Source organism: Vicia villosa, unplaced genomic scaffold, assembly GCF_029867415.1.
Source record: "Vicia villosa cultivar HV-30 ecotype Madison, WI unplaced genomic scaffold, Vvil1.0 ctg.000114F_1_1, whole genome shotgun sequence".
Lineage (NCBI taxonomy): Eukaryota > Viridiplantae > Streptophyta > Magnoliopsida > Fabales > Fabaceae > Vicia > Vicia villosa.
Genome location: NW_026705022.1, coordinates 692054 through 712728, shown reverse-complemented (window position 1 = coordinate 712728; position 20675 = coordinate 692054). Strand labels below are relative to the sequence as shown.

General features: G+C 38.1%; 2 protein-coding genes across 2 annotated transcripts; one reads left to right on the top strand and one right to left on the bottom strand.

Annotated features, from left to right (window-relative positions):
• Window positions 1–16534: 16534 nt before the first annotated feature.
• Window positions 16535–17921, top strand: LOC131624309 (uncharacterized). The gene has a single exon (XM_058895255.1). The coding sequence runs from the start codon at window positions 16610–16612 to the stop codon at window positions 17612–17614; it is 1005 nt and encodes a 334-aa protein (XP_058751238.1). The 5' UTR covers window positions 16535–16609; the 3' UTR covers window positions 17615–17921.
• On the bottom strand, window positions 17838–20212 carry LOC131624308 (uncharacterized). The gene is made up of 2 exons (XM_058895254.1): window positions 18697–20212; window positions 17838–18610 (listed from the first exon to the last, which is right to left on the bottom strand). The coding sequence occupies exons 1-2, from the start codon at window positions 20198–20200 to the stop codon at window positions 17937–17939; spliced, it is 2178 nt and encodes a 725-aa protein (XP_058751237.1). The 5' UTR covers window positions 20201–20212; the 3' UTR covers window positions 17838–17936.
• Window positions 20213–20675: the final 463 nt, after the last annotated feature.

Here is a 20675-nt window from a genome sequence, read left to right as displayed (position 1 = left end):
GGTTTATGGACACGATATCTTACCTTAAATACTCTAGAAACGAAAGTCTTCAGTTTTTTCATCATGTGCCACCCCTATTTAGCAACCATATTGAATGCTTTGAAGTTGATCGGAAAAATAGCAAGTGTACTATTTTTACGAAGTAGTAATAAAAGGTTAAAACCAAGTATCGATCTCGAGGACTGCGTTGGAATATAAGTTTTATAATTATTTAATTAAATAAAAAGTCAACAGGGGTTTTTGATTGAGTTATAGTTTCTAAATGTAAAATAAAAATAGCAGAAGATAAATTTAAGCCTTTTCACTAATATGAGTAAATGCCAAGGCAAGGTGTGTAATTTGCTCTGTAACAACTCTGAATCCTTATTTGAGATCTTTTCAACAAGTTCATGATATTCAATTACTAAATCTTTAGAGTGTTTGCCCCTAAATCCTTATTGGGCAAACCTTTGGTTTTTCATCTACGAACCCTAAGTCCTTAGAGAAATTAGATAAAACCAAGCTTATTTTCTATCAAGAGTTCTTAGTGACCATAGGGTATCCCTAGTCCTAGGTGATATCTACTAAGGTTCAATTTAATACAAACCTTAACAATTGCGATCCGGCAAATTGTTAATCATAAAACAATCTTTATTTGTCCGATAAAGAAGGCATTAAAAACGGTACAAAATTGAATTGAATAACATAAACATGAAATCGATCAAATCAAAATATCAAAGTCATTACAAACCAAATCAGGGACACCCCCTAGCATTGGGGGGTTTAGCTACTCGTATTGTTCAAAAGAAATTTAAAAGTATCAAAGTTAAACATTACAGATAATTGAGGAATTTGTGATCTTCAATTGCTCTTGCTCATGAATGATCTCCGTTCTCCAATAATCTCATACGTTGCTCTGACTCAGATTCAATTTCTCCGGTTGTAAAAAGATGATCCTTCTCTTCTTAATCCTTCACTATATATTGCAAACCCTCTTAATAAGTCGGAAAGTACCAAAATGCCCTCCTGGATCACTTTTTGAGTCAAAAACTAAAAATCATGAAAATCAGCGCAACAAGCCAACACGGGCCGTGTTGGGTAACACGGGTACCCGTGTTGGTCCTCTGTCTCTTTTAAAATCATATGGTGCGCTCAGTAGTGGCAACACGGGTAGGGATGGCAATTTGGCCCATCCCTAGTGGGTACCCACAAAAAACCCCATATCGGGTAGGGTAAATACCCATAAAAATGGGTATGGGCACAGGCACGGGTAATTACCCATTAAAATATGCGGGTATGGGTGCGGGCACGGGTACCTTACTATCCAACCCGCCCCATAACCACACTACATATTTCTATAATGTAATTTATATTATTATATAAAAATGCACGATTCTAAATTTTTAAAAAAATACTATAGCTATTAAATCATTACACATTTTAATAAAAGTGTTTATTTGTTTCTTAACTCAACAATAACATACATAATTTTTTTAATATTGTTAAAAAGACTTAAATTATATGATATTTTGTAATTAAACGATTTAATTTTACTATAAATGCGGGTACGGGTATGGGCATTGAGGTACTCACAGGGTACGGGTACGAGCATGAATATTGATACCCACGTGGGTTTGGGCTCGGGTACGGGGATTTTTTTAAACTAGGGGTATGGGGACGGGTACTATAGTACCCTGCCTAAACCCTGCCCATTGCCATCCCTAAACACGGGTCGTGTTAGGCAACACGGGTGCCCGTGTTGCACCACTGTCTCTTTACTTTGTTATCTTGATAGCCTTCTTAGCAACACGGGCGCCCATGTTGCACCACTGATCCTTTATTTTCTGCATTCTTCTTGCTTCTTCCTTCCGACATCTCTTGCAAAGTGTAGAGTGAATCATCTCCTAGATCTGAAACATCATTAAACAACTAAACCAAAGCATAAATTGGGAAAATAAACTTGAAAACAAATAAATAGATAAAACATACCAACACACTCAAACCTACTTAAATCAATTTAAACAAGACTAAACTATGACATTGAGCAGTGCGAAATACCTGGATTATCATCAGGAAAGTGACAAAAACATCATGAGATTCGTGACCGATCACAACCCCAAACTTATTTCATTGCTTGTCCTCAAGCGATGCTCGAGAAACAACTAAGGATCCCCCAAACATTTTACAAATATCTTACCACAGTACCGCTGAGATCTTTCGCAACTTCCTTAAACTTGGCCTTCCAACGATTTCCTTCTTCCCCGACTTTAGTGATTCAGCTATACTTCCATATTGAGGTGTCTCTCTACCTGCAAGCTTATTCACACTCTCACCAAAACTCTCGGGTTAAAGTGTTTGCACTCAAGGATCAAAGCATGCAAAGTCAGCTCATAGGTTTGTATAACATTTATCTTCATCTCATACGCACACGACACACACTTTTTGAGGTCTTTCAAGGTTGTAACGGGGCTAAGGGAAACGGTGGGATAAACAAACAAAAGGGAGAACTAGTGGCTTTTGGCTTAGAATCAGAGTCGTTACTTCAATCACTGTCTTATTTTACTGTTCACAATCACAAGTGTCGGACACCGTTTCTTAAGATCCTTGAATGATTGCTCATGTATTTCTTTGAGCATCTCTTTTCTTTCACATCTTTGTTTTCAGATCAATTTCTCTTATAGGTAAGTGCTCTTTGTACTTATCATTTCTTTTTCTCTTTTTTTTTTCTTTTGTTTTTTTTTCTGCACTTACCTACTCTTTGTTTTCGGTGTACCGACCCCAAACTTACATTGTTTCACAGATCAGAAGTAACAACTCTCATCAAAGCAGGGTACGGAAGTGTTTGGTTTATTGGTGAAATTATGCATGTAATCAAACAAACAAAAGGTTGTATGGCTCAAACGGGGTGAACAAGGGATAACGTGAAAAGGTTAGCTTGAAAGGCTCAGGTGTAAAACAAACAAGTGCCTCAGTGTGTAAACGTGTGCATTCGAAATTCCAACAAATACTCACACAAACCAAAAGTGACGATGACATACCTGACAAACTCTCACGATGATCTTGTATTTGGCTTTTTATAATCCTCACCATGTATGGTCAAGTTCACAGGGTCCAAAAACACTTCTTGTGTCGTACAACTTTATCGCCTCATCGGGTCTACAGGTCTATTGTCCGGTCCTAAAGCTTGAAAGTGCGTCCGATCATTAAGTTCAACAATACCAACTCTTTGGGGGTTCCTTTCATCACTGCGAGGTGCAAATCGGTTCACTATCACAGATTCTCATCACTTGTCCTGCTAACAATTTCAGCATCCGGCACTGACATGTCCTAGCTAACACACAAACTATCATAAAGTACTGACAAATTTAAAAGAGATACGAAATAAAAAGAAACTACTAAAAGCGATAAATAGAACTCCCCCCACACCTGAACTAAACATTGTCCGCAATGTTTTTGTACAAGCGTGAGAGGTACATACCGGACCTACTGAGGAGGGGGTGGAAACTGCAACATCAGACGTTGCATCATCTCGTGCATATCAGTGATCAAAATTCCTTGCCGGGTCTGCTCCTCGCCTTGTCGGGTTTGCTCAGTTCGCAGATGCCCAATTTCTGATTGAACCCATTTCCATTGATTCGGAGCCATAGAAGAAGATCCTGAACCAAAGGTGTTGAAATGAGAGGGCTCCTGTGGGAACTGATGCTGAGTCGGGTCTTCGCCGTCTCCTTGATTACCTATATCAAAATCAGCATCTTGGTCGTCTCCTTCCGGAGCGACATTAGTGTAGAGCCAGTTAGCAGGATTAGACGTGCTGGCTTTTGCCGGGTCAGGTAATTCAAACAAGAATCGACTTATGCTTGTCAACCAATAGCCACCATTAGAAATAGTAATCATGGATTGATGAATAAGGGATTCCATATCAATCTTAGTTTTACGTGCAATAGGAGTGTCAGTGTCCAATAATTCTTTGTAACCAAAATGAACCGCAATTTGGGTGATAAGACCACCCACAGAAATTCCACCCGACGAGGCATGACCTACTTTGCCTAAAAAATAAGCCACGAACGCGGCGGCATTAAGCACATCATGATGAAGCATTGCATAGAGGAAAAAGAGTTCCCTCATGGTCGCAACGCCATGACTATCACCCCAGCCAAATACAGTATACGCAAGACCTTTCTGGGCATAGCGGATACATGGATTCTGAATCCATGATGACTTAGCACTCGCGGCGACATACGCCTCCAACCCTGTGATATCGCCCCAAAATTGTTGTCCCGGGAATTCATCCGGAACAGCCCCCGGTCCATAGATGGGCAAACCGAGGACACCCCCTAACTCCTCTACGGTTAACTCATGAGCTTGGTTAAACATGCGGAACTTAAGAGTACCAAAGTAGTACTTAATAGACCCATTCCACTTTCTTTCTAACTTAAACTCTATTGTGCTTAGAAACTCAAGAGTGAGGCGTTCATAGGATGGTGCCTCCATATACATAAATTCCAGCATACCCACAGAATGAAATAGCCTATCAATTTCGATTTTAATGCCTAGGGTATTCATAGTGTTTTCACAGATATACCTTGTGGGAATGAGCTTCCGTTTGACATGAGCCATATATCTTTGGTGATGCTTAGGGTCCTCAAAGAGAATGTCATGAGGGTTGGATTGGCGGACCGACCTTTTGCGATTGCCCACAGGCTCAGCGACTTGCTTACCCGTGTTGGTTCTTTTCTTTGGTGGCATGATGTGTACCTACAAGAAAAAAAATTCAAAACGAAAAATTTATGAATTAGGATAAAAAGTTACCGTAGGGTTGGAGAGGGTGAGGAGTGGAACAACTTTTGTGAAGGTTGATATGGGTTTTGAGTAGTGTATAAGAAGAAATTGGAAGCTTTAGGGAAGAGTTTTAATGGAGGTTTAGGTTTTTGGTGAGAGAGAGATGTTGAAGAAGAGGGTTTATGAGAGAAAGAGAAAATAAAATAAAAAGAAAATAGGGATATTTGGAGAGAGAGTCGATTCTGATTGGATGGAAGTGAGGTGGGATGGGTGGGGTCCATGGGCCCATTTTAAAAAAAAATTGAAAAATTTTCTCGTACAGGCAACACGGCCCGTGTTACGCAACACGGCCACCCGTGTTGCCTCACTGCTCGAATTAAAAAGAACTTCTTGCTCCCAGTGGACGCAACACGGCCACCCGTGTTGCTCCACTGTTTCTTCACCCCTTTTTTTTCTTCAATTTTTCGTTTGTGGCAACACGGCCCGTGTTATACAACACGGCCACCCGTGTTGCACCCCTGGTTTCACTTCACAAAATTTTTGCTTTTGCACTTTTCCTTGTTTTTCCTCACCTTGTATCCACCACTAGAACTAGGTTTTCCTGAAAAATTAAAAACACACATAAAAGAAAACAACGAGAATAAATTAGGGAAAATCCGTGGGTTGCCTCCCACGAAGCGCTTCGTTTAACGTCGCCTGGCTCGATGATCATTCATCTTATCCTGTAAGACGAACACTGTGAATCAGACCACTTTCTTGTCCTTGATAATACGGCTTCACCCGCTGTCCATTCACTTTAAATGTATCCCCGTTGGTTTTATTTTTTAATTCTATTGCTCCATGAGGGAATACTTTGTGAATCAGGAATGGTCCTGACCATCGTGACTTTAACTTTCCAGGGAATAGTTTCAACCTGGAATTAAACAGCAATACCAATTGACCTTCCCGCAGTTCTTTTTTCTGAATCCTCTGATCATGCCATCTTTTTGTTTGTTCCTTATAGATTTTGGCATTCTCGTATGCTTGATTACGAAACTCTTCCAATTCATGAAGTTGAGTCGTTCGAGCTTCATCGGCTTTAAGAAAATCACAGTTTAGGAGTTTGGTGGCCCAAAACGCTTTGTGCTTGAGTTCGAGCGGTAGGTGACATGCCTTCCCATACACTAATTGATGCGGAGACATACCTATTAGGGTCTTGTACGCTGTTCTGTATGCCCAGAGAGCATCGTCTAACTTGATCGACCAATCTTTGCGAGAGGCACTGACAGTTTTTTCCAGAATTTGTTTTATTTGCCTGTTAGAAACCTCGACTTGCCCACTTGTTTGGGGGATGATATGGGGTGGCGATCTTGTGTTTCACACTGTATTTTTTCAACAAATTCTCCATTAGTCTATTTAAGAAGTGAGTACCTTCATCACTGATTAGTGCTCGGGGTACTCCAAACCTCGAGAAGATGTTATACTTGAGAAAAGTCACCACCACTTTCGCATCATTGGTGGGCAAGGCCACAACTTCCACCCATTTTGATACGTAGTCAATTGCCACCAAGATATAATTCTTCCTGAAGGACGGTGGAAACGGTCCCATAAAATCAATCCCCCATAAGTCGAACAGTTCTACTTCCAACATAGCATTCTGAGGCATCTGATTTCGCTTTGAGATGTTACCTGTTCTTTGACATCTGTCACATTCCCGAACAACCTGGTGAGCATCCTTGAATAAGGTCGGCCAGTATAACCCAGATTGTAAGACTTTCGCAGCAGTTCTATCTTCACTAAAGTGTCCCCCATAGTCTGAGTCATGGCATGCTTTTAGTACATCCCTTTGTTCCTCCTCTGGTACGCATCTTCTGACCAACCCATCTATCCCTTTCTTGTATAGGAATGGGTCATCCCATAAGCAGAACCTGCAGTCATGTAGAAACTTTTTCCTGCGGTTAGAATCAAAATCTTCTGGAATTACCCCACCTACCAGATAATTTGCATAGTCGGCAAACCAAGGTGCACCAATAACAGCAAGGATATGCTCATCTGCGAATTCATCCTTTATTGGGCGTTTTTCCTCTGTTTCCTCAATAGGTGACATTCGGGAAAGGTGGTTTGCGACTATGTTTTCGCATCCTTTTTTATCACGAATTTCCACATCAAACTCCTGAAGGAGTAAGATCCATCTCAGAAGCCTTGGCTTAGAATCCTGTTTGGCAAAAAGATACTTCAAAGCAGCATGGTCAGTGTAAACAATAACTTTGGAACCCAACAGATATTGCTTGAATTTATCAAAGGCATAAACAACAGCTAGCAACTCTTTTTCAGCTATTGCGTAATTTATCTGTGCAGGGTTTAAAACATGACTAGCATAGTAAATAACATGTAACAATTTGTCCCTACGTTGTACTAGAACCGCCCCTACTGCAATGTCACTTGCATCACACATGATCTCGAAAGGAAGAGACCAATCTGGGGCCACAACAATTGGTGCCGAAGCGAGTTTTTTCTTAATTGTTTCAAATGCTACGGAACACTCATTATCAAAATTAAAGACCCTATCCTTAACCAACAAAGTAGTTAAGGGTTTGGCTATTTTAGAAAAATCTCTTATGAACCGGCGGTAGAAACCCGCATGCCCTAAGAAACTTCGAATACCTTTCTCATTCATTGGTGGCGGTAGCTTTGATATGACTTCTATTTTTGCTTGGTCAACTTCTATTCCTTTGTGGGAAATTTTGTGACCCAGCACTATACCTTCACGCACCATGAAGTGACACTTCTCCCAGTTGAGGATCAAGTTGGTCTGTTGACATCTTTCTAACACAAGAGCAAGATTAGTTAAACAATTATCAAAAGACTTACCAAAAACTGAGAAGTCGTCCATGAATACTTCCATATGCTTTTCAAGCATATCATCAAAGATGGCTTGCATGCATCTTTGAAAAGTAGCTGGAGCATTACATAACCCGAATGGCATCCTTCTATAGGCAAAAATACCAAACGGTCAAGTGAAGGCCATCTTTTCTTGATCTTCTGGTGCGACCGCTATTTGATTATACCCCGAATACCCATCGAGGAAGCAATAGTAGTCATGACCCGCTAACCTTTCCAGCATTTGGTCTATGAAAGGTAACGGGAAGTGATCCTTTCTTGTCGCCAGATTTAGCCTTCTGTAATCAATGCAAACTCTCCACCCTGTTACTGTCCTTGTAGGGATTAACTCATTTTTCTCATTTTTTATTACTGTAGTTCCTCCCTTTTTCGGCACTACATGTACAGGACTCACCCAAGCACTATCAGATATAGGGTAGATCATCCCCGCATCTAATAGTTTCACGACTTCTTTTCTGACAACTTCCTTCATTGCTGGATTCAACCTCCGTTGAGGTTGGACTACCGGTTTGTGATCATCCTCCATGAGAATTTTGTGCATGCAAACCGTAGGACTAATACCTTTCAAATCGTCAATCGACCATCCCATGACCCCTTTGTGCTTTTTCAGAACTTCAACAAGTTTGTTCTCTTGGATAACTTCAAGGTGTGAACTTATGATAGCCGGACATTTGCTTTCTGTGTCTAGGAAGACATATTTGAGGTTTTCCGGTAGTTGTTTCAATTCATCCCCCTTCTTTGGTTCATCTTTCTTTTCCTCTACTAACGGTTGCCTTAAATCCTCCCACCGATTTTGTCGAGAACTTTTAAAGAAAGGTTTTGCTTCCATCATATTCAACACTTCTATCTCTTTTTCGTCAACCTCTTCAGTTTCGTTGAAAATTGATAAACTCAACACTCTTTCTAAAGGTAGTTTTTGGGACTTCAAAGCATTCTCATTGTTAACAATTTGCTCAATCACCTCAATATGTTGACTAGTAGCAACATCATCCTTGTATTTCATGGTGTTTCGCACATCAATTTTTAACTCTTCATCGTACACCTTCAAGGTCATCGTGCCCTCTTCTATGTCTATCAAACATCTCTCGGTCTCTAAGAATGGTCTCCCCAAAACGATCGGAATTTCTTCATCTTCTGGCATCTCTAAAATTACAAAATCCACTGGAAACACAAACTTGTCAATTTTTACGAGCACATCTTCTACTATCCCGTACGGTCTTTTTACGGAATGATCTGCAAATTGGAGTGTCATTCTTGTATCTTGAACTTTACCAATTCCCAATCTCTTGTAGATGGACAGCGGCATAAGGCTCACACTTGCTCCTAAATCAATAAGAGCCTTTTTAAATGATCTATCCCCAATAGTACAAGGAATAGTTACAGAGCCTCGGTCCTTCTTTTTCACCGGAATCTTCATACCCTGCAAAATAGCACTACAAGTTTCAGTTAGAATTATTGGGTCACAATCGGTTGTCCTTTTCTTGGAGATGATATCTTTCATGAACTTGGTATATGTAGGCATTTGTTCTAATGCCTCCAGGAATGGTATGTTCAACTCAAGTTTCTTAAACATTTCCAAGAATTTTTTAAATTTTTTCTCGTGCTGCCCCTTCTTCTTATTTCTTGTTGGAAAAGGTAATTTAATTTCCGGTTTTTGTTCACTAGTCTTCCCTTTAGTTGTTGGTTCCAACACACCTAAGTCTTTTACTTCTACCTCATTCTCTTTTATTTCTACATCCACTTCAAGCAATGGCTCTCCTTCTTCAGCACTCTCCTCCACAACTTCTTTCGCTTTACCACTTCTAGTTACTATAGCGCTCACATTATTATGGTCTTTGGGATTCGTAACCGTGGCACTAGGTAGAGCACCAGGTTGCTGAGGACTTGCCAATTGTTGTGCTATTTGACTCATATGAATTTCAAGATTTTTAATTGATGCTCCTGTATTCCGAAAATTACTTCTTGTTTCTTCTTGAAATTGGGAGCTTTGAGCAGCCATTTTTTCAATGGCGATCTCCCAATCTGCTTTTCTTGGCCCTTGTTGCTGGAATTGTTGTTGAGGTTGCTGATAAGGTTGTTGATACGGTTGTTGTTGTGGTGGCCGATATTGCTGTTGTTGTTGTGGAAGACTTTGATAAGGAGCAGCCCCTTGTTTTGGAATGTTCCCTTGTTGATCTTTCCAGGAGAAATTCAGATGATTCTTCCACCCTGGATTGTAAGTATTAGAGTAAGGGTTGTTCTGTTTCAAAAAGTTGATTTCTTCCACCTGCTGGGCTGTTACCACACAATGCACGCCAAAGTGAGGTCCTCCACATATTTCACAATTCACTGCTTGAATCGGTTGAACCGACTGAACTTGAGCCACCGTTTGTTTTTCAAGAGCCATTTGTTTTATTCTACGCTCAACTTCAGCTGCGATCTGCTCTTCCATCTTAACAACTTGATTTGACAACTTCAAATCAACTAGCCCTTCTGGTTGATTTACACTGCGGTCATACAGCTCTAAGTGTTCGTTTGCTGCAATAGCATCAATGATCTTCTTTATCTCAGTGGCTGTTTTAAAATTTGTTGAACCACCAGCAGCTGTGTCAATTAGTTGTTTAGTCTTAAGCTTAAGACCATTCACAAAATTCTGCATTTGTTCGGTTGCATCCATGTTATGAGTAGGACATGCAACCAACAACCGCTTGAATCTTTTATATGCATCTCCAAGTGATTCTCCTTCCTTCTGTTTGAAATTGACTATATCATATCTTTTGCGGATATACACAGAAGCTGGAAAATATTCATTCAGAAATGTTGTCTCCATTTGTTGCCAAGTTGTAATACTTCCAGCAGGTAAAGAGTAAAACCACTCTTCAGCATCGTCTGACAATGTAAATGGAAACATCACCAATTTCTTGGCTTCTTCAGAATGCCCCTCTATCTTCAATGACGTTGTCATAGTAAGAAACCTTTGTAAGTGCTTATTTGCATCTTCGTTGATTCTTCCAGAGAATGGTTTCTTTTCTAGTTGTCATATTGTTGCCGGGTGTAGCTGAAAGTGGGCAACATTGACCGGTTGGTTAACAATTGTCATCCGGCCAAGAGGTGCATTTGCTCTCCCATAATCCCCTAAAAGCATTTCCACGGGAGGTGGGTCTTCAGCCATAGTTTCAGGTTCAGAATCTGAATGCTCAGAATGGAATGAATTAGTCTTCTCTGTTTCAGAATCCGAAACTATCAGCGGTTTTTCTTTTGCTTCCAGTTTTTTTTGTTTAGCTTCTCGGCGTCTCGCTCGAAATAATCTTTCTGGTTCTGCGTCAAAAAGAAGTTCAGCTGAGGCCTTACCTCACATACAAAGATTAGATGAATATTAGTACGAGCAATTCAAATAACAGAAAATAAAATTTTGGTTGCAGAGCAACAAAAATTCAATTGAATTATTATTTAACTTATATTTGGCAGTCCCCGGCAACGGCGCCAAAAACTTGAACGGAAAAATAGCAAGTGTACTATTTTTACGAAGTAGTATTAAAAGGTTAAAACCAAGTATCGATCTCGAGGACTGCGTTGGAATATAAGTTTTATAATTATTCAATTAAATAAAAAGTCAACAGGGGTTTTTGATTGAGTTATAGTTTCTAAATGTAAAATAAAAATAGCAGAAGATAAATTTAAGCCTTTTTCACTAATATGAGTAAATGCCAAGGCAAGGTGTGTAATTTGCTCTGTAACAACTCTGAATCCTTATTTGAGATCTTTTCAACAAGTTCATGATATTCAATTACTAAATATTTAGAGTGTTTGCCCCTAAATCCTTATTGGGCAAACCTTTGATTTTTCATCTACGAACCCTAAGTCCTTAGAGAAATTAGTTAAAACCAAGCTTATTTTCTATCAAGAGTTCTTAGTGACCATAGGGTATCCCTAGTCCTAGGTGATATCTACTAAGGTTCAATTTAATACAAACCTTAACAATTGCGATCCGACAAATTGTTAATCATAAAATAATCTTTATTTATCCGATAAAGAAGGCATTAAAAACGGTATAAAATTGAATTGAATAACATAAACATGAAATCGTTCAAATCAAAATATCAAAGTCATTACAAACCAAATCAGGGACACCCCCTAACATTGGGGGGTTTAGCTACTCATATTGTTCAAAAGAAATTTAAAAGTATCAAAGTTAAACATTACAGATAATTGAGGAATTTGTGATCTTCAATTGCTCTTGCTCATGAATGATCTCCGTTCTCCAATAATCTCATACGTTGCTCTGACTCAGATTCAATTTCTCCGGTTGTAAAAAGATGATCCTTCTCTTCTTAATCCTTCACTATATATTGCAAACCCTCTTAATAAGTCGGAAAGTACCAAAATGCCCTCCTGGATCACTTTTTGAGTCAAAAACTAAAAATCATGAAAATCAGCGCAACAAGCCAACACGGGCCGTGTTGGGTAACACGGGTACCCGTGTTGGTCCTCTGTCTCTTTTAAAATCATATGGTGCGCTCAGTAGTGGCAACACGGGTAGGGATGGCAATTTGGCCCATCCCTAGTGGGTACCCACAAAAAACCCCATATCGGGTAGGGTAAATACCCATAAAAATGGGTATGGGCACAGGCACGGGTAATTACCCATTAAAATATGCGGGTATGGGTGCGGGCACGGGTACCTTACTACCCAACCCGCCCCATAACCACACTACATATTTCTATAATGTAATTTATATTATTATATAAAAATGCACGATTCTAAATTTTTAAAAAAATACTATAGCTATTAAATCATTACACATTTTAATAAAAGTGTTTATTTGTTTCTTAACTCAACAATAACATACATAATTTTTTTAATATTGTTAAAAAGACTTAAATTATATGATATTTTGTAATTAAACGATTTAATTTTACTATAAATGCGGGTACGGGTATGGGCATTGAGGTACTCACAGGGTACGGGTACGAGCATGAATATTGATACCCACGTGGGTTTGGGCTCGGGTACGGGGATTTTTTTAAACTAGGGGTATGGGGACGGGTACTATAGTACCCTGCCTAAACCCTGCCCATTGTCATCCCTAAACACGGGTCGTGTTAGGCAACACGGGTGCCCGTGTTGCACCACTGTCTCTTTACTTTGTTATCTTGATAGCCTTCTTAGCAACACGGGCGCCCATGTTGCACCACTGATCCTTTATTTTCTGCATTCTTCTTGCTTCTTCCTTCCGACATCTCTTGCAAAGTGTAGAGTGAGTCATCTCCTAGATCTGAAACATCATTAAACAACCAAACCAAAGCATAAATTGGGAAAATAAACTTGAAAACAAATAAACAGATAAAACATACCAACACACTCAAACCTACTTAAATCAATTTAAACAAGACTAAACTATGACATTGAGCAGTGCGAAATACCTGGATTATCATCAGGAAAGTGACAAAAACATCATGAGATTCGTGACCGATCAGAAGTCTCTAAAGCCAAGCCCCCTTCATAGTACATGTTAACTTCTCTCACGCAAGCCATCTTATACCCTTATTATATTTACCTCCCTCAACCAGAAAGAGTTCAACATCTTTCCAATATCATTCACAATAGAATCTTGGATGACAAAAATACTCATAATATAAGAGGTATTGCTTGAAGCACTGACTTTATCATAACCTCTTTCCACGCCTTAGATAAACGACCTACCCCTCCATAGATTAATTCTCTTCCAAATTAGATCCTTGATAAAATCAAAAGTAGCCTTTTAATTTTACCAATCATCGATGGTAATCCTAAATACGTTCCCATTCCTAACACCTGACAGAGACCCATTAATCTAGCTAGGTCTTCTTGAGGTGGTCTACTAATGTTTCGACCAAAAAAAACTTTAGACTTGGTCATATTTATTTACTGACCTGACGCATCGGCATAAACTCTAAGCAACACCATAAGATGTGTAACCTCTGATAAATTAGCTCTGCAAAACATAAAACAATCGTCAGCAAAAAGTATATGGTATACCCTAGGTGCCCCTCTACATATCTGAACTCCATTGATATCTCTTGTAGCCACAACTATATTGATAAGAGAGGAAAGACCTTTTGCTAATAGAACCAAAAGATAAGGAGTTAATGGATCTCCTTGTCTCAATCCTCTCCCTAGCTGAATTAGTCTGACTCTATTTGAATTAACCATAACTGAATAATGAACCGATGTAACAGAAACTATAACTCAATGTATCCACCTCTATGCAAATCCCAAAGCATTCCTTTAAAAAATCTTTAATCCAGTTATCATAAGCCTTACTAGTGTCTATTTTACAACCAACTCCCCTTTATTTCCTTTTGTCTTTCTCTTCAAAGCATGTATTGAAAAGAAATGTAAAATGTTGTTGTATTTTATTCCTCAACCTCAAGCTAGTTTATATAGTGGGAATTCTATAACTTACAATTATTTATCTCCTCAATGGAGAATAAAAGAAATTAAAGGAGAATAAACAAAAAAATAAAATAGGGAAATAAAATATTTTCCAACACCCCCCTCAAGTTGGTGCAATATATCATGTCTAGATTTTCTATCAAATGCTCAAAGATAGGTCTTACCAAAATTTTGGTCAGGATATCCACAGTCTGCCGACTTGAAGTCACAAAAGATATACATATGATTCCAGCATCTAACTCCTCCTTTATGAAGTGCCGGTCAATCTCAATATACTTGGTTATGTCGTGTTAAACCAGGTTATGAGCTATGTTAATAGCAGCTTTACTGTCAGAGTATAATTTCAATGGAAGCTCAATTTTCATCTTAAGTTCTTCTAGAGCTCTAAGATTCCATAATCCTTCACAAATACCTTGATACATATCTCTAAACTCAGCTTCTGCATTACTTCTTGCTACAACTCCATGTTTCTCGCTCCTCCATGTCACAAGATTACCCCAAACATAGGTACAATATCTAAAAGATGATCTTAAATCTATGACTGAACCTGCCTCATCAACATCGGTGAAGATAGACTCATTTCTTTCACTAGTCTTCTTAAAAATTAAGCCTTTTCTAGGATTTCCCTTCAAATATCTTAGTTAGTGTAGTAAGTCAGTTTAAGTATTCTCCTTTCAAGGAACATGTTGAGGCTGTGAATAAACTCCTCGAGTCTCAAAATCCTTCTTGCTTAGATACCATATTGAAAATAATGGTAAAATGTTATTGAATTTTATTCCTCAGCCTCAGGCTAGTTTATATAGTGGAAATTCTAAAAATTATAATTAACTCTCTCCTTAATGGAGAATAAAGAAAATTAAAGGAGGATAAACAAAATAAAATAAATTAGAGAAATAAAATATTTTCCAACAACATGGATAATCTCTATGGCTATCAAAGCATTATTGAGAATAGACCGACCTTCCACAAAAGCTGACTATTCTTCAAACACGCATCAAGATAAGCACTCTTTTATTCTATTAGTTATAAGCTTCAATACCATCTTATAAAACACATTACAAAGCGAAATATGTCTCAAATCCTTCATATTATTAGGCTTCACACACTTTGGAACGAGACATATGTTCGTATTATTAAGAGACAATGGAAAGAATCCTCTCTCCAACCAATTAGCAACATCACCAAATATGTCATCCCCACACATATCCTAAAACTTCTGGTAGATTGTCGGATTAAACTATCGGGCCTTGAAGACTTATCTGGATGCATCTGAATAAGAACCTTATGCAACTCCTCCTTGGTAACAGATACGAAAAACTTATCATTGTCTGCACTAGAAATCGACAGCTGGATAATAGAAAGAACCGATTCATGCATACCATCTTTTATTGCAAACAAGTTTTTGAAATAATTCTTAGCAACCTCGCAAATTCTAGCTTGATCCTTCACTTCCACTTGATCCTCGTTAAAAAGCATTTCAATCTTCTTGAAATTCCTTTTTCGTTGTTGCTGACATGTGGAAAAACTTAGTATTAAGATCGTCGTCACGAAGCCAATGCATTTTTTCTCTTTGTTTTTAGAAGGTTTCCTTCTGAATGAGCACACAATTATAATTCTTTTGCACCTTGAAAAACGTAGCTACCAACTTAGGATCATGACTACTACGACATGTCTCCATTTTCTCTAAGTAACTTTTATCTCTTCTTTCGTCTTCCTTTATTTCAATATGCTCCACCTTTCTAATTCTCCTGCACAAGAATTTACGTTGAACAACATAATTACCATCCACTTATTCATCACAACGTCTTCAATCCGCTCCTCTTGCAACCATTTGTTTTCAAACTTGAAGGAATACTTATTGCAGCTTCTTTGGATCGGCTCACATCGTACAAGATTGAGCTATGATCTAAATGCTAAGCTATCAAGTTAACCAAACGGACATCATGAAAATTAGCAATTCATTTTGAATTTGCTAAAGCTTTATCCTGCCTGTCTTCCACGACATGATCAGTTCCTCTACTATTGATCCAAGTAAACAGATGACCTTCGAGTGTAATATCCGTTAAACTGCTATTACTAACAACATTACAAAATCCCACACATAACCAATTTGTGCGAGGATGAATGTGTTTTTAACGAATAATTAATGATTTTTTTTTTAATTTGTGACATGTGCGATTTATAAAAAGACTAGAAATAATTAATGTAGTTGAATATCAAAAAATAAAATAAAAACAAATCTTTATTATTGTCACAAAAAAAATTGGCATCCTATTATTATTGTCAAATTTAAATTCAATTGAGTACAGAGTCCAATTTATGAAGCTCATTTAAGAAGGTCTTTATTAGTATTAGTAAACAAATCTTTATACTATTGAAAAAAAATAAAATCAATTCAGCAGTTAATGTAGAATCCAAACAAGAACAAGTTTCATTAAAAAAGAAGTTAACGTTAAATAAGGTTTGACAAAAATAACAAAGATTCTCTTCTCTCTCGTCACCCAAAATCAGACCGTTACAAAAATTAAACCTTTTTTCACTTTATCAACTTCAACAATGATGAAAAGTCAAAGAATCCCAAGAACAACTTACCAGAAAAGCACTTATTCAATCAACCATTACCACAGTGTTAACAAAGTGAAAAACACATCCCCAACAACCTCAAATTTCAATTTCAACATTTCATCATCAGAATCAAAACCAATTACTAGCATGTCAAATAGAGACACCATTCTGGAACCTCTTCTTCATGTCCTTGATCCCATTTCATTGATCCTTAACCATAATTCAAATTCAGACCAACCTTGTCCTCTTAGATTCACCTCTTTAGAAGATAGCTTTATTATGGAGAGAGGACCCAATTATAATGCATATGCTGAATTCAGGGAAAAGAGGTTGCGTTTAAGGTGTTTGATGGAAGTTCAAGAAGAAAATTCGGAGATTGAAATTGAACCGGTGAAACTTGCCACCACAATAACGAAACAGGTTAGGTTTCAAGATGAAAGTTTTGAGATTGAATCACAAAAGCTTGTAGCCCCAACAAGGAAAAATGCAAACTTTCAAAGTGGATTAGCTTATGGGAGAAGAGAGTCTTTTGGAAAAGAAGTCAAATTTGAGATTGAAAAACCGAAACTTGTAGCTCCAACAAGGAAAGAGGTTAAATTTCAAGGTGGAGTGGCTAGTGGGAGAAAAGGGTCTTATGCTGTTGCTCAATCTGTGCCTGATTTCTCTGCAGTATTGAGGAAAGAAAATAGGAAGCCGTCGAATTTTCTGCCTTCGGTGAAGGAGACGAAGACGCCACCGCCTTCTAAGAGTAGTTTCTATAAGGATAATAACATGACAGGGTCAAGTTCAAGAGGAAGTAAATCAGAGAGTGCACAGGAGAAGAAGAAAACGATTGGCGGCGGGGGCGGTGTGTTGATGGGAAGGAAGAGTTATGCTAGCTTGGATGAGCTTAAGAGTTTGTCTTCTGCTACTGCCATTGCCATCAATGGTGAAGGTAGAGGAGGAAGGAACAGTAGAGTTTTGAGGAAGTCAGTTTCGGTTCATAGACAGTTTTGAATGTGAGGAGGTTCCTTAAAGTTTGGATTTTTTAAAAGTTGTTTGTTGAATAAGAGATGCTGTGGTGATGATTGTTCTTCTATTTCTCTTTTATTTTTCAATATTCATTCTATTTGATTTTTTGAATTTTACTTTTGAGTGTTTTATTACTATACTATGTAAAGCTTTGATGTAAGCAAGAGTGTTGATTGTAACACAAATATTATACAAAAAATACTTAGATTTATCATTCTTACATCAGAACAAAAAATATCACACAAATTACTGGTGATATATTCTAATGAACATCTAGAGGAGTTATAATAAAATGATCTTGGTAAGTTCAAAGAGTACAATGCCTAAAATCTACAAGGTCTTCAACAATTTCATCAACCAAAATTTGAAGCAAATAATTCTCAATATCAACACCAAACTCAAAAGCTTCAACATTGAAATCAGTCCATTTTCCCAATGAGTGACTCATCTCCCAATCAATTATTTTTTCAGGTTCCATTCCGGCTATAACTTCCCACTTTTTAATCTCACTCTTAACCTCTTCAACCAAAATCTCACCTTTCATGCATAAAGGAATCTTTGTCCATGCACACCATAAACTAAATACATTGTAATAATTATGGCAGCAATTTGATTCTAGATATTCAACTACACAATCAAAGAGAAATCCCTTAAGTTGGCTTCGATTGAAATTTCCCCGCATAGCATCGGTTGCCATGTTGTCGAGTTCATCAACGAGAATGCAAGAAATGAGAAGCTGTGGCAGATCCTCACTTTGCCTAGTTACATTTCCAAGAACCAATTCAGCAATGAAGATGACATCTTTCATATGATTGAGCTTGTTTTTTGTCAATCTTGGCCAAAAAGAATTTACACTTTGCAATGTCGTATGAATTCGGTTAACGAGTTCTGTCAGTATCTTACAGCCTATGAGTTTGACATCATGCTCAAACCGTTTTGGTTGATCGTATGAACAATTTATAGAGCCGGTGTGAAAACTCCCTGGAGTTAAGTCAAAAGATCGAAGGCATTAACAATAGGATTAAACAAATCAAAATTAGAAATCGTGTTTTCATAATTGTGTTTACCTGAGCCTGCATTCAGAACAGATATCAGTTCTTGAAGAATCAACACAGTTGATCTTCTAGGTTGATCGCCATTAGCCGACTCCTCGTTTTTCCTCGATTTCAATTCTTTCAACTTCTGTTCTAGAAAAGCACCTAAAACATCTTCTGTCAAGGGTGAATGATGTCTTTGGAAACAAGTCTTAATCACATTAGCACTTCTTGTCTCTACCTTATTGATTTTATTGTCGTTAATCTTGTCGGTTTTTTGATAACCACTTTTTCTACATTTGACGTTCGAATTGTTTGGAGAGAAAGCGTCAAAGTTTCTCCTTTTTCCTCCTTGTGTATTTGAACCAACATTTCTATGTTTCAATGTAACCAAATTGACAGAAGCTATACTTTCAGTCCTTTTTTTCCTCTCAAGATCAAAATTGCAGCTATCCAATTTGGTAGGAGACCTCGTCCGAGTTCGTCCACTTAGCCTACGATTCACACCAACAAAGTCTTTACTTCCACTCACAGTGCTTGCAGTTGCAGCTGATGAAACTCTCTTCATCAGCATATTACTATTTCTAGCTTCAAATCTAAAAGCCATTCTTTCACCGCTTAACATCCTTTCTCGTGTTTGAGTTTTGAAATCAAAGTCATTATCCTCTAAGCCTCCAGGCGGTTGATGAGAAGAATCACATTTTGCATGAACGTGGATTCTTCTGGAAGTAGATTCATTACAAGAATAAGCATTCTTTTTAACATCTTCATCAACAAGAGTTATGATCTTCTCTTGACTTCTGAGAAGAACTATGTCATTTTCGTGAGAAGGACTGAATGATCTTCCTTTTAGCGCCGATTCGGAAGAGAAGCCAGTGAAAACATCTGAAACAGTAGGTTTGTTGATCTCAACGTCAACCAAATTACCGCAATTTTTGCAAGTATGCTCCACCAATGACTTGTCTATGCCAACATTATAACACGGTCGGTTGTGTATAGCTTCCGCCCGAGTTCCAACCATATCGGTGACAATGCCATTCTTACGAGGACACTTAGAAACAGATGATGTAAGAGAATATTTGGATCTGCTTGTAGCCTGGAAGCCAGGTTCCAAGATCTTAGTAGCTGCTTCTATCAACCTTGAGCTTCGAGATGCACTCTTTCCCGAAGAAACTCTCGGACTCTTCAAAGGTGAAACAAATTTAGCGTGACGGTGACTGTGATGATGATTACACTTTCTCACTTGTGACAAAACATTCTTGATTTGCAATGCCTCAGCGCCAAACCTAGTCATTGCTCTTTTTTCGTTCGCTTCAGTTTTCCTTACCTTCTGAGGCCTTGAATCATGACTTGCATTCGCAACTCCGATTTCCAAAGACTCCTCACCATCTTCACTATCAGAAAATGAAGATTTCTTGGACTTATGGGCTCTCTTTGAAGTTGGAATTGATTCTAGACCCATCAACCTAGCTACAATACTCGGAGCTTTCATTTCATGCATTCGTTCTACCCCTAAAACACAATTTCCTCCTTCCATGGCATTCGAGAAACCTCCATTGTTCCCATTAGCAATCTACAATTAAAACAAATATAACATAATCAAAATTCACAAAAACAAACCACCTAAAACAAGGATTCGTATTCGTCGCAATCACAAATTCACGCATTAAGCATATCAGTTGCCATTCGATCAAAACCAAACCGAATTAACTTTCTGAACCGTCTGATCTTGATCCAATTGCCAATGGTATACCGAATGCACGAATGCACATAATTTGCGATTACAACAATTCCAAATCCAAAGCTTTTCAAGTTCAACACACAGAAAACTAAATTTAAAACAAACCAACACAACTATCATCATATTCTTACCAAATGAAGCTTGGAATTAGGCATTTTCTCATCTTCTTTAAACTTGTTCATAGAATCTTGTTTTGCACTAGCTGACACACACAGTTCACAACAAAAAACCAAACACTCTCATCAGTTTCCAAAAACCACAACAAGAATCT

Excerpts from the sequence above, each read along its gene's own strand:
- LOC131624309 (XM_058895255.1), top strand. The coding sequence starts at position 16,610 with ATGATGAAAAGTCAAAGAATCCCAAGAACAACTTACCAGAAAAGCACT.
- LOC131624308 (XM_058895254.1), bottom strand. The coding sequence starts at position 20,200 with ATGGAAGGAGGAAATTGTGTTTTAGGGGTAGAACGAATGCATGAAATG. Across the intron at positions 18,611-18,696 it reads TGTTCTGAATGCAGGCTCAG|GGAGTTTTCACACCGGCTCT; the intron begins GTAAACACAATT and ends ACTTAACTCCAG.